Below are 14,715 nucleotides of genomic sequence, written 5' to 3'. Positions count from 1 at the left end.
CTTCAAAAAATCTGAACTATCACTTTAAGGGGATTCCAGGTCCAGTTCTTCATTGATTTAAGAGTTTGTACCTGCAGCGTACAGCTCTCTCAGCTTCTCCTCATCCTCGAAAGAGAGCGACTGTCTCTCATCATCTGTCTCAGATCTGTTGGCATCACCCTAAAAATACACACACACACACACACACACACAACCACAGTACTGGGATCACCACTATGATCATATTCTTCATCATCACCTCGCTCCTCTTGCAGTCTGTTGACTGTTGTAAAAGTGGGAAATATGAGCTCATTGAGAGGGAAAGACTGAGGGACAAAGAGCGAGAGACAGACGGGCCGAGGGGATCTCCAGTGTTCTCTAGTTGAGTTATGTGCATGGCTTTGGCAGAGATCTCCTGTAGTCACGCCAATAAAGCTTTACTGAATTTAATTAAAATTCACGCCAGAAAGATGGAGGCAGACGGCTTTGGCAAAGGGTATCCGTGTGTGTGTGTGTGTGTGTGTGTGTGTGTGAGTGTGATAGAGAGAGTGAGAGAGAGAGAGAGAGCAAGTGCTCTCTGATGCTGGAGATAAAAGATGAAAACTAAACAACAAAAGCTCACCAGCTGTGAATGGCAGGCGATATCAAACACATCCCTACCCTGGAGAGTATTTTGTGTGTGTGTGTGTGTGTGTCAGTGAAAAATAAAGATAGAGAGAAAAGGGGATAGAAAGAGAGGGAGATAGAGGAAGGGGGGACAACTGAGAAAGAAAGAGGAAAAAAAGAGTGATGGATAAAGAGCGAGAGGGGAGAAACCACACAGGCGGGATGGTAGAGATTATTCTCTTGTAAGCAGCTTTGGTATCATCGGCACAACAGAGCTCAATTAGTCTCGTTCTCTCTGCCTCATTCTCTAAGTAGCTCAAATAAAACTGCATCTTTGCCCTTACTTCAGCTTGAAAGCCCTCTACCAAAATGGCTACGAGCAAGTTGAAGAGGACGTAGTTGCCAAAGGTCATGAGGGCGACGAAATAAAGGGCAGCCAACGGCGAAGTGGAGGCCATCCCGTTATAGAGCACCGCGTTCCAGTCCTCCTGGGTGAGGATCTGCAGAAGAGAGTGGAAAGAGAAGTGGTAGAGGTCAAACTTATGTCGGGATCAGAAGAATACACCATCAAACTACAGCTGCAATGAAATCAATGAAATCTGCAACTATTTTGATTATTGATTAATCATTTTGAATCTTTTTTTTTTAAGAAAAATGTCAAAAATCTCTGATTTCTGCTTCACAAAGATGTGTTTTTCCTTATTTCTTTTGACCTCTATAGCAGCAAACCGAAAGGACCTCATTCATCAATATCTTCGTAAGTTTTTCTTAAATTTGTTCTTAAGAAAGGTCCTTACAGAAGTCTAAGTCAGATTCATGGAGGCGTTCTTAAACAGCAGAATTGTTTGTATCTGTGTTCTTATAATGATGAATTCCATTGTCCCTGTAAGTGACAGCTGATCTTAATTAGCACAGGTAAATGATGCACCAATCTCTATATAAAGGCATGATACTGTAGGGCTGTGCGCACACATAGAAAAGTTGGAGTGGTGTCAGCAAATTTCATCTCCTTGGCCATCTCCTATCTCAGAATCAGAAGGTAAGCTGTTTTTTCAGAATTAATACAATTTGATGGATGCAGCTGATGAAAGGCTGCAGCTGTAAAACCACGAAACATGCTCACACATTTAACACCAGTGATTATTTTAGTGAATAAGTACTGTCCTCCAGTAAAAACTGAAAATGATTAAAAAACATTTGAAATGATGAAAATATTTTTGTAATTTAAATCCCGTTTAAATCCTATAATACAATATGACTGTGGAATTGAAAAAACACAGTAAGAAATTATTTTGCACAAACATGGCAGCACTTAAATGTGTGCATGTGTGCTCTCGAATCCCAAATAAGAAAACACTGGTTACTGCCAGAATCTTTATGAAAACTGCAAAAGTCTCATATTTGTCCTGTGCACAGGCACAAACGCAACTTGTCGCTGATAGGCTGGAACAGTGTTGCGTGGCTCTGTCCGAGCCACTTTTTGTTTTCCATTTCCATTTAGAGCCTGTGTAGAAACAGATTTTTTATAGCACACACAACGGAGAGCTCGAGGACTGTGAGGAGATATTTGCTGAATTTGACAAAAAATGTCATAGATTAAAAAGGCACATCCCACCTTTAAGAACAGTTCATGAATGATGCCCAGTGTCTTTGGGTTGTGAACAAAACAAGACATTTGAGGACATCATCTTTGTCACCATTTTCTGACATTTTGTGGACCAGACAACTAATCAGTTGATTGAGACAATAATCAGCAGATTAATCAGTAATGAAAATAATCGTTAGTTAGTGTCTTATATATCAAACACAACAATGGACAAGAAATGCATACAGTTGCTACACTGCTAGTAGCTGCTGTAAGCATAATAATAATAATAATAATAAGAGCAGATTCCTCCTTTAATATCTCATTGTCAGGTGATCAGTAATGATGCTCATCAGTATTAAATGAGCTCCCGTGGAGTGCGTGTTTCATTACTCTTCCTCCCCCTCTGCTTGTGAAGCGTATCTTACCTGCCCACTGGGAGAGTTTTTATATTTTGTTGAAAAGCCGAGCACGAGCCCTCCCAAATAGGAGCAAATGAAATAATGAAGAAGATCATCAGTGCTGCTACTGGTGACAGCAGCAGCTGCTGCCTGAACCTCGTCTCAATTAATTTAAAAACTGCATTTAACAGTAATTTGTGGATGGGGAAATACCTCTAAATTAAATATTGTCGATCTATGTTTGTATTTGTGTGTGAGAGAGTGGGTGTTAGTGTGTTTGTCTGACCTGGAACACGGTGACAGTCGCCCAGAGCAGAGAGTCAAAGTTTTTTCTGTCAGGTAAAGTGTCTCCACTATCTTGTCGTAAACCAAATTTACAGCCGAACAGATGCATTCCCAAGATACTGCAACCCACAAACAAACACACACACACAAAACAATAACAAAATACATTACTTTCATTACACGGTAATTCAATATGGATACTGTGCAGCAAGATGTAGCAATGCTCCCTGTGTGAATAATTGTTTCTGTGTAAAAGGTGATGATGTGGCAATATGTCCTGTAACTGAGTAAGAAAAAGGTCACAAGTAATGATTATGATTTTTGTCAAGTATAATCAGTATAATTAAAGCTGAGAAAACAATTTAGCCTGTGCATCTCAGCCTTTAGTATTGCAGTATATAGTAGTGGAAGAAGAATATACCTGAATATGAATATAAAGAGCATCAACAACATGCAGAACGTGGCCACATTGTCCATAGTCTTCATCAGCACCACCAGCTGCCTCCTCAGGGCCGGAAGGAACCGGACCAGCTTCAAAACTCTCAGCAGACGGAAGGTACGCAGCACAGACAAGCCTCCCTCTGCCTCGCCCACAATCTCCCACACACTAAAATGCCGATGACAAACAGATCATGAGCACAAAGTTAACTTCACACTAAAGTATAGTTTGGATTATTTTTTAAGTGGGGTTGGGTGAGGTACTTGTCTTTAGTCAGTGCATTAGCTACAGTAGATGGCAGTCAGCGTGGTCACAGTTTGGAAGAACAGCAGGAGATTTATGTGGCCAATCCCATCATTGTTTATTCCAAGCAAAAAATAATGTTGGCTAGCTTGCTTTGCTAGCATCACTTGCAATAAGCCTACCTTTCTTTATGCTTCCTTTCAAAGAGCTGATCAAGTTTGACATTGTTCCAGTTGTCTCTGTAAGCACTGTATAGCAGAATTTAAATACTACTGTGTTTTTTTAGGATGCTGTTTTGCAGATGAACCCCTTGTAGTTTAGTTAGCCAAATACTATTACAGCCAATTTGACTGACATCTCCATCGAGTCAAAGTAATGATATTAACAAATTAATCAGATGATTTAGTGATATCCCCACAGTTGTGGTCTTGACCTGCCTTGAAATAAAATCCTAAGTCCTCTTTGTCTGAGACCCAGACAAGACCAAATTAGAATGTAGTAGATTCCGAGGCGAGACCAAGACCTTCAAAAAGTGGTTTTGACACCGGTTTCAGACCAAGACTGAGCTCAAGTACTACAACACCAGGAAAAGCAGCAGGATTATCAAAGCAGAAAGCTAAACAATGCTCTGGACAGGGTCAAAAAAATAAAAACGTCAAACATTTATGGAGACTTCAGAAAGAAGCACAAAGAAAGGCAAGCTTATTGCAAGTAATGCCAGCAAAGCTAACTACCTAATGATTTTGCTTAAGATAAACAATGGCAAGACTGGCCACATAAAGCTACACAGCTAACATATATATAAAGTTATGTTAGATCAATGTTAGTTAACGTCAGCACCGACATAAACGCTACAATAGAACTACAGACGTGACTGCACTTGGTCTTGGCTCAGTCTCAGCCATGACTTGGTCTCAGTTTAGGTACCTCATACAACCCCACTTCAAATAAATGGACAGATTAATCAATTTGTATTTAACCACAGCTGCGACTCCTGTAAAGTTTTCAATAGTATCATTAACAAAAGCCTCCCTTCAAGATAAGAAAAGTGCTAGACTTTCTTGTGACACTACGGCAACTGAAAAGAGGAAATGGGCCAATGCTGTTTACAACTTAGCAGCCAATAAAGAAGGTGCAAGCAGAGTGCGCTGGCCCAATAAACAAGCAAAGCCTTCAAGCAGAGATACATAATTTAGCATGTAGTACTACATAATGGAGTGAATACAGGCCTCCTGAACTGAGAGTGTCACCACATGGCTTCACTGCCAGCACCACCATCACCATCACAGTGTGGGAGATGTAACTGCAGTGCTGAGTGACTCATGGTGAGGACTTTTCAATGACAAGATAAACATCTCATAACAGAATCGTCATTTCAGGGTAACCTGAAATAAGATCTTGCCCCTCAAAGAGCCTCACCTGATGATGACAATGACGCTGTCGAAGCCATTGTAGGGGTTCTTGATGTAGCCGAAGAGCCCGAGAGCCAGTACCTTCAGCAGCATCTCGAGACTGAACAGACTTGTGAACACCATGTTACTGATCTCCAAAATATCTGTCAGCTCCTGCGGCTGAAGAGGCGAAGTGTTTGTGGAGAGAAAAGCAAGAGGGATTGATGTACAGATATTGGACAGGCACACAGAAAAGTGAACAAACAAACAGAGACAGACAGACTGGCAGCGAGGAGCGCAATCGAGTCAACATGTTAGGAATTTCTAAACTGCTAGTCAAGGCTACAGTGTAAGTCCATGTGTATAAAGTCTTAGAGAAAGAAGCTGCCCCGGGGTGTGAATGCAGCTGTGTTTTTACCCACAATCCTTTTGAGCAGAATGAGTAAACGCATTTTTATTATTAATATCATTGATGTTACTTAAAGCAGTGGTTCTCAACACTGTGGAGCAAGCCCATAGAGGCACACTCATGACTGGAGGGAAAATTTTGGAGAGGATCTAACGTTGAGTTAATCTGATTCAAACGAGAGTTGCTCTCAGGTTATCAAGGTTATCATGACTGATTCAGACTGCAAAACACTTTAGTAAGAGATGGTCATGTCAGTCCAAATCGTGTTTTGTTTTCTTTTGAGTCATAATCAGCATTTTTTATTTGCTCAGTTTGGCTTGTTTTGTGAGTAACGTTCACATCATTATTACTATTAGTTTGTAAATGTTTACAGGAGGGCAGGGGCTTGAAAGGACTTCTGTTTTTTAAAGACAGACATAAAATTTGAGAACCACTGACTTAAAGGTTAAGGCAGATTTTTATTTTCAAGATTATCAACAAAACTTAATAACAAGTACTCCACTGTGTGCTGAAGTGAATAATCCATTTAAACATATTCCTTTTATGCACCTGAGCTTAGGTCATTGAGCTATGAACTGAAAAAAGAAAAATAAAACAAGATCAACACTAGATTCAAATCGTTTTCAACACATACGATATGGCTGAATAACTGTAGCACCCTAAGGACACTGAATCCAGGAGGAACATCACATAGGTCACACACTGTCATCAGGAAAATATCTGGTAAGTAAATCATCTTAACAGCCTCACAACTAATCAACCAAAGGTAAGTAAACAGTTGCATTGAATTTCATGTTAATATTTCATAAGTAAAAATATTGTAATCAAACTCACAGGTGTATTTATCTAAATTAAAAGCTCACAACATAATTTCAATACATGCAAAGTCAAATATACCCTTGTTTTCAGATAAAACGTATACTACTGCTCAAATGTTTGAGTCACCTATTGATGTTTTTCTTCTTTCCTCTGAATAAAAAAAGTAAAATTCAGACACCAATGTGTTATATAGCCACATTTTAAATAGCTTTGGCTGCAAAAGAAGAATACAATGCTTAAAACTTCAATTTAGTTGATGTCCCCACAGTGTTGTCTGACAGGGAGAATACTGTTGTAACCATCTGTCTCTCCAAAATACCCTTCAATTCTGAATTTGTTTTCCTGTCCAGAAAAGCATAACTGCCCAGAGATCACGTGTCAAATTACTGCAGTAAGGTGTCCATACATGTCCCAGAATGCATCCCAATTTTGCTGTCCACACACTGAAGGCATCTAACTGCTAGCTGTCGGTATACACTAGGTAGCATTTCAAAATCATATCGCCAGCAGCAGTACTCTAGCCAGGTGGTTGTAGTTAGTAATGTTAAGAATAACAGCCTAGCAAAATGTCCAAGAAAAGGAAATTTGATGCAGAAGCAAGGCAATTTACTGAGAGATGGTGAAGGAAATACATGCTTGCATGCTTGTGTTTAATGAAGACAAGTCTTCTTTGACTTACTCTACATTTTCTTTAAATAAACTGTATAGTAGTTGTACAATTGAACGTTTGCTTTCCAGTATTTTCCCTACACTTGTTTTCAGAGCTAGTTATTAATTACCAAATTATTACAAAAAACAAAAATGCAGAAGCAATGATATAATATGGTATCAAGGAGATACATTTTTAGAGTTTACATTTACAATCAGCTCTTTGAGGGTCACCATAATGCTGATGTGGCCCACCCTTGCCCTAGATCCTCACTGAACCACAATGGTGTAATAGGGCTCTGAATATTTTGGGAACCTGTTTTTCTTTGAACCTCCTGCAATCTACTTAGTGGTTAAATTCCAGCTTGTTATCAGCATTACTGTGCACTTGACACTGAAACAGGAACCTATTACTATTAATATATTATATTGTAATATTATATATTATATATTATATAAATACAAATGTGATGTCAAGCATTTAATTTCTTGACTGGTGATTTCTTAGTGTTATTTAACTGCTGCTCAGAAGGATCTTTTGATTTCCTTCTGTCCTTTCAGCTGTCAGTCGGGTTGAACCATTGTGTAGCGTTTTGTTCTGCGAGTACTAATATTAGTTTTTTTTAAAAACCATTCATGCAAAATAACATCTATTTGCGAGGAGGACTTCATGCAACCTAAAAGCATAAAAGACCATTCAAAAATAGAGACAAGTCCTCTCAACCACCTGAATACTGAATCAAGCTTTTGCGGCAGGCTATTCCAAACTTTTGAACAGCATTAAAAATGCATAAAAGAGCTCAAGCATGGCACTGAGAGCCATTTCTTCATTAGAGTGAATACAAATATTGTGATTTATTTCTCCCAGCTCATTCAACCTACAAATCAGCGTACGCAAGTACCTATGTCTCTGAGCATGCTCAGTGACATCTGTCCGGCTACTCTCCAGAGATTAAAACACAAGTCTCTGAGGTGTTGAGACTAAACTGCACTGGTCACGTTCACAGACAAGAGGGAATATCACCCAATGAAACTGTATGGCTCTTTATTTGCAATAAGTAGTTTTTAAATGACAATAGTTTTCTATGGCGGGCTTTGAAAATGTGTCCATATTTTACTATATTTTATTCATACATTTTCATTAGTTTTGGTCTCTTCAGAAGATTTGTTGATAATAATAGAAAAGGATAAAATAGTGCTGGCCTCATCCTTAAATTCAAAGACATTCAAGAAGTTAAGGCCATCTAGATCTGTCATATTGTTCAGGAAATGGGCCACATGCAATCTTCCCCCGTCTCCCACAGTCTATTCCTGCCTTTCAGCCAATCACAATGTCAGATCTGTCCTCCTCCTCCCTCTCCGCACTCCTCCATCCGCTCTCACTCTGCCCTGCTCACTCTCGCTCCTGTCCCAGGGTCACGCTTTAATTAACACTTCAGGTCTTATGAGTTTCTCCATCTTCTGATACATGCGTGCACACACCCACACACGGTCACGCGCACACACACACACACACACAGGCACACTTTGTGATCCCATATGCTTGGTGCTGTAAGTGTTGATTGGAGGGCAAGTTCATTGACTCCACCACACACAGTGATTAACACATCCACTTTCAATCAAACTGTAGTCACACACAGCCTGCAAGAGGCACACACATAGCTACACACACAAACATACCTGTTCGTGGTACTCTATGCCCATGGACATCGTGTTTATCAGGATGGCAATCATGATCCCTCTGTTGAAGTATCTGCTGCCAACAATGAGATCCAGTTTAGTTTGTAATCCCGCCCAGCAACGCTGCCACAGCCGTTTCTTTGGCTCAGACACCTGCACATCACCTCGGCAGGGGCTGCTACAGTGGCATGGGCTGTTACTATGACACGGGCTGTTGCCATGGCATGAGTTGCTGTACCCATGATGCTGGTCTTCAGTCTGTTCATTAACATTTTCAGTGTCACTAAGTTGGTTGTAGTAGATGCAGTACGGGCATACAGAGGACTCCACTGGGACTTCACCTGGCAGCGGTAACGCTGGATGTCCAGTGCACCCACCTGCACAGGAGGAGAGAGAGGAGGTGATACAGACACATAAATCCTACATGCACAAAGGCGTACTGGTAAATAGATGAATCTGTACAGTGCATTGTCTGTCATTCAATATATTCTCCGCTCAGTAAAGGACAGCACCTTCATTTCATTTCTGGGAGACAAAAATTCAATAACATGGAAGCTACAGTGCAGTTGGGATGCTTTTGTGCAGAGGGGGAGTTCTTTTATTAGAACAGGGATGTGAGTGTCTGTCTATGTGTGTGTGTGTGTGTGTGTGTGTGTGTGTGTGTGTGTGTGTGTGTGTGTGTGTGTGTGTGTGTGTGTGTTGGAGAGGAAGGGGTGTGGAGTGAAGCGGGAGTAAGATTTCAGCGGAATTCATTAGCGAGCAGCTCGGGAGGAATGCTCCAATGACATAACAACAAACACTAATCTTGCACGAGCAGTTCACTTGTCATCACAATTACAACAAATTCATGTTTCGCTGGAGACTGATATAGTAAATCCAATATAGCCGTTCTGTGGTGTGCGTCTATAGATAATGTGGGCTGCAAGGAAACTTTGCTGGAAATGTTTCTGCACTTCTAACGGAAAAAATACACTCATACAGAACTGTGATTCCAGAGTTGTGGCTCAGGATCCCTGGTGCATGTAACAGCAAACTGAATAATTTCTATTCTGTTTTTTGTGAACTGAAGTGTCCCAGCTACAATTAGAATTTATGAGTGAATTGTATTAAAATGTGACATGTCTTTTCTCTGTTATTTAAATGTTTACCATCATGGGGAGCACTACACAGCCTGTGAGGACAGCTGTATGTCCTCTGAGACTGGAGGAGCTGAGTAAAGTCCAGGAAAACGGCTCCTAACAATGTCATCAGGGTTATTTCAGCTTCAGCTTGGAGACTGGAAATATTTAATGGAAAGTCTTCAGCCACGGTGTGTAGTAGGGATGAGCTGATCCAATGGTATCAGTCTGATAGCGGAAAAAAGTATAATCCAACTCGATCCAGCCTAAACTATCACATAAATTTCTTTGCTAAACTCTGAGTGATGTGCCTTAAAGAGGGAAGTGTCACAAATAACACAAATGACTGATTTAGTTTTAATTTAAAAAAATGTCAATCAAAAAGTCTGCCAAAAATTCTGTGTGAAAAAGTTTGAACAACATGAAGCAGCAGTATTGCATAACTGATTATACATATTTGTTTTGCAGTCTGAGCTTGATGTTTTTTAGATGGGTAGTTTAAGCAAAGAAAAAAAGTTGTATTAAGCCATCCCTAGTGGGTAGAGCACTGAAAATCTATACTCAAGTAAAAGTACAATTACTCCCATAAAAAGTAAAAGTGAAAATTATCATTCAAGAAACCTACTTGAGTAAATGTAAAAGAGTATCTGGTCAATAGATTTCTCAAAGTTGCTTTCTTTGTGTTCACTGCAATTTAGAAAACAGTGTTAATGTTGAAGTTGGTATTATGTTCAGTGAACTGCTTTCCAAAGCACACCAGTTTAAAAGCAGACCATTAGCTACAAGACATCATCACTACTCGTTAAAAATTAACATAGTTAACATCAGCTAAGTAACTACATTTTCACCCTAATGGAGGCACAACATGCATTTCATCATGTAACTGTTGAATTTTTCAGATTTTGGTATTAAAAATGTGGCCAGATGTGACCAGGGATTGTCGCTGGAAGCTGCCACAAGCTTGTTTCTGGTTTAGCTCCATCATCATCACATTGAGGTCAAAAGACAGGTGGTGATTACATACACACACAAACACACACTTTATCCCTGCATTTAGAGCACTGGCTCAAAAATACACCTGAGAAAAGAGGAAAAAAAGAACCGTTCAAAAAACAGAAACCTGAGTTAAGTGCTTGTTCCTTCAACTTGTACCTCATCACTACCCACCCTTGGACTTTGGCCAACTGGGCGTGTGGAGTTTGCAGGTGTTGAGTTTTTTGAGCATGACCCATACGAGGGATTCAAAGTCAAGATGTCTCGGTGTGTGCTGCTTTGATTTTTACCTTCCATTTTCAAGTTTCTCTGAAGTGAGCCAATTTTATGGAGTGCCCCTTTTAACACTTGACATCTGGGAAATCAGCACCTTAAAATCCTCAAGGACCCAGTAGGAGACATTTTTGACAATTTCTAGTATTTTTTAAATTCTGCAGTCATACAAAGAAGTGTAGTTTATCCAGAGTAACTTTACATTGTCTCTGACATGATACGCTACTGTTAAAAAAAATAAATAAAATTATAACGCTTTGAGGAACTCCCAGTGTGGCAGCTGTGCACTATAAATGTGTATTTGCCCTTGTTTTCATACAATGTATTTATTATTCTCCATCTTTGAGGTCCACAATCGCCATGGGACTACAATGCCCCGGGTGTGATCTTATGTAAGGGATAGACAGATGTGTCGCTAATTGCCTGAATGTATAAATACACCACAGTGTTCTGGCATTCAGTTTGCCTTGTAGGCATGATCAAACTCTATTAGCAAAAGCTTGTCAATGTAATAAAAAATGTACAGACTGTAACGTAGGCCTGTTCAATTTGCAGCACGGGGCAAAATCCGGCCCTTGATCGACCTAAATTTAATCCATTGATCATTTTTAAATATGGAAAAAGGTAAATGATTGTGATGTAATTTAAATAATCTCCTAACCCAACAAGTTTATGGGTGTTTACATTGTTCCTTTGGAAGATCATAATTTTATTATTTCACTAATTTGTCCAATCATTGGTAATGTTTGTTATTAAGCACAGAGACACCTATTATTGCAAAAGGTTTTAAGTCTTTTGAAGCAGAGGGGTAGCAGTCAAACTGAATAAAAAAAAATGTAACACTGTGTTTATTAAAACAACACTACTACTAATCTAGAATTACAGGGGTGCTTTGTTTTTTCCTGTCCTTTTGTACATAATGTTTTTTCCCAATTGTGAAAACTAATGAAGTAGAGAAAAAATAAAAGGGGGTATTCTTTTACACATTTAAATTCCCAACTTTACAGGTCAGACACTTGAAATGTAAACGTCCAGCCCCTTGGCACTTTGCTTTTTTTCAAATCTGACCCTTTAAAAAACTAACTAAATAAGTCTGATCTAGTGTGCGGAAGCTTTTCTTCTTTCTTATAATGTTTTGAGCACCAAAAACAAAATTGAAGTCACCTCCAGTGTATCACAGGTGGCAGAAGTCTGTGATCTACAGGTCTGACAAACTCACTCTCTCTGACAAACAAAAACTGTTAATGTTGCTAGAAAACAGGGGTCGCAAAGCTGGTCTCTGCCAGGGGTCTCCATGTCTGTGCCCCTACTCCTTTAATACCCAGGTTGATAACTTTGACCTTGGCAGCACTCACAAACAAACACACCCATTTTTTCTCACCGTGCTCCACCACTAGCTGTGGCAGTCTGTTAATGGTCTCCGTGGTAACCACCCTCTTCTGGTCCTGGTCCTTTGCATCCCCGGGACTGAAGAGGGACGATATGAAGGGATAATTAAAACCATTCCCTCCGTTACTGACGGCAGGCTCAGACTGAGGCTGATGATGCTGGTGATGAAGCTGGTGATGACGATGATAAAGCTGATGAAGGTGCGACAGGTCATTGGGAGCGTGGCCTGAGTGCCGGTGGGCGAGTCCGTTCATTTCCCCAACTCCGCCCCCTCTGGCAGTCACACTTCTGTCTCTCTGGCACACGCACATGGTGCAGTGATAGCGTGCGCGTGTCTGAGCGTAGAAGCGGGACAGTCGTCGCCACGCCTTGCGGCCCAGGTGTGCCAGGTAGCGGATTATCTCCTCGTAGCAGCTTCCTGGTTGGCTGTCGCTGGCCAGCGTGGAAGCCGATTGGTGGAGCTGGCGGGCACGCTGCTCCGATTTCATTAAGGCATGTTCTCTCTGCTTCGTTTCAGAAAACTGGGTTGCTATGACGACCAGGCACAGGTTGATCATGAAGAAGGAGCCCACCTGATCATGACAACACATCACCACATTACACACTGTTGTCACACACAGTACAGGACATTTTATCTAACTATTATGTAAGTTTGTGTGTGTGTGTGTGTGTGTATACTTACTATAATGAGGAAGATGAAGTAGATGAAGTTGTAGAAAGAATGTGCATCCATGACATAGTACATGATGTCTACCCAACCTTCTAGAGTAATTACCTGTATGAAAACACACACACACACTCAAGGTAATCACAGTAATGTGTGCTGTCTGCTGTGCACATCGGTCATTGATTAAAGGAATAGTTCAGATTATTTGATGTTGGGTTGTATGTGGTACTTATTCATAGTCAGTGTATTACCTACAATAGATACCAGTTATATAACCCAAATATCCAAACCAACCAAACTCCATGAATGAAATCAGTCATTTTACCTTGTGGAACACAGGAATTGCTGGTCTACTGCTGCTTTGTTTGTGTTACTGTGTGATTTTGGTAAATCGTTAAACTATTATCCTTTTAAAACACCACATGCACACTATTATACAAATAAAGTAACAGATCAAGGCAGTAGTAGACCAGCAACTCCCATGTTTTGCAAGATAAAATTACTGGTTTCTCCCATGGAGTTTGGTTGGTTTGGAGAGAGTAATATTTGGCTTATATAATGGCGGTGTCCCATTGGACAAGGCTGGCTGACGGCAGGGTAAAGCGGTAAAAATATTCTAAATATAGGATATGTAGATTTTTTTATAGGCCTTTTTAACTGGCTAAAATACCTTCTGTTGTTGACCCTGTCCACAGCAATACAGTACAGTACAGTGCTTGGTACTCCTGCTGCCTCTGGGGGCGTGTCGACCGTCATATATAGCAGGTAATACACTGACCATGACTAACTACCTCATACAACCCCATATTCAATCATCTGAACTATGCTTTTAAAGGTGTAACCCTGTGTATAAACACGTCAAATGTTTACCTGAAAAATGGCGATCCATGCATATCCAATGTTATCAAAGTTAATAGCTCCTTTATGTGGGTTTATTTCCCCAGCCCGACACTCATTGTAAAATTGGTACCAGTTCACACATGACACTGGTTCATCTACTGTAGGTCCCGTTTCTGGATGGGCCTCATCAGCACCCAGAAAGCAGGAAGTTCCGGCTACACGGCGTCGAGGCACGTCAGAACATCGAAGCATCCCATTTTCTCTTTCAGTTGAGCAGATAAAGGGATGATCATCGGTGCCATCTGGCCGATAGTAGCCACTCAGGAAGGAAATGTTATATCTCCTGGAGAAGAAGAAGAAGAACATTCTGATGTAAGTATATGATGGTCATTCTCATATTCATGTTTCATAAGTTGTTGCAGCAATTATCAGGTTGATACCATTTGTTACACCAAATCGTTGCAAAATTTAGCCATTCTGACTACTCAAGAATTGATTAAAAAATGGCCAAAAATCCTTTCAAAACACCATATTAAGACACCAAGACCTTGATGAAGACCACAGAAAAATTCATGCTGTGACTGAGTATCAAAAACACATTTTGAATGTTTTCTAGCCAACTTCCCAACAAGCTGGCAGGACATGGTCTGTGCCCTGGATTCCTTAGATCTTCTAGTTTCATATGATATCAGCATCTTCATTCTACAGCCTCTGAAAGACAGTAATGTCAGCCGCAGACATGGACAACCCCGCAGAATTACAGAGGTTACATCAAATAGAGGAGCCAAACACAACTTGTTTCGTTATTGTAAACAAATACCCTGAAAAAAACAACAGCAATGCATGAGTCTGTTTCCAACTTCTTTTTTCTTTTCTGTGGCACTCAGCCCAGAGGCCATTTGATCTTTATGAAGATGTTAATCTCTAAAAATAGGTCACAAGAATATAAA

At 40.3% G+C, this 14,715-nt stretch overlaps 1 protein-coding gene across 1 annotated transcript in view; it reads right to left on the bottom strand.

The window, feature by feature from the left end:
• The window catches only part of LOC146329721 (voltage-dependent T-type calcium channel subunit alpha-1H-like), a 70,617-nt gene that overhangs the window by 31,897 nt on the left and 24,005 nt on the right, over window positions 1-14,715 (bottom strand). Inside the window, exons 7-15 of the mRNA XM_084714992.1 lie at window positions 13,796-14,108; window positions 12,941-13,033; window positions 12,251-12,830; window positions 8,486-8,862; window positions 4,958-5,109; window positions 3,278-3,463; window positions 2,858-2,975; window positions 930-1,085; window positions 72-159 (exon numbers count right to left, since the gene is read on the bottom strand). Coding sequence (XP_084571118.1) covers window positions 72-159; window positions 930-1,085; window positions 2,858-2,975; window positions 3,278-3,463; window positions 4,958-5,109; window positions 8,486-8,862; window positions 12,251-12,830; window positions 12,941-13,033; window positions 13,796-14,108 — 2,063 coding nt within the window. The remainder of the gene's footprint in view (window positions 1-71; window positions 160-929; window positions 1,086-2,857; window positions 2,976-3,277; window positions 3,464-4,957; window positions 5,110-8,485; window positions 8,863-12,250; window positions 12,831-12,940; window positions 13,034-13,795; window positions 14,109-14,715) is intronic.

The sequence above is a fragment of the Lutjanus erythropterus genome, chromosome 3, assembly GCF_056507025.1.
Source record: "Lutjanus erythropterus isolate fLutEry1 chromosome 3, fLutEry1.hap2, whole genome shotgun sequence".
NCBI lineage: Eukaryota > Metazoa > Chordata > Actinopteri > Lutjaniformes > Lutjanidae > Lutjanus > Lutjanus erythropterus.
The sequence above is the reverse complement of the archived record's forward strand: the minus strand, read 5'-3'. Positions and strand labels throughout refer to the sequence as shown.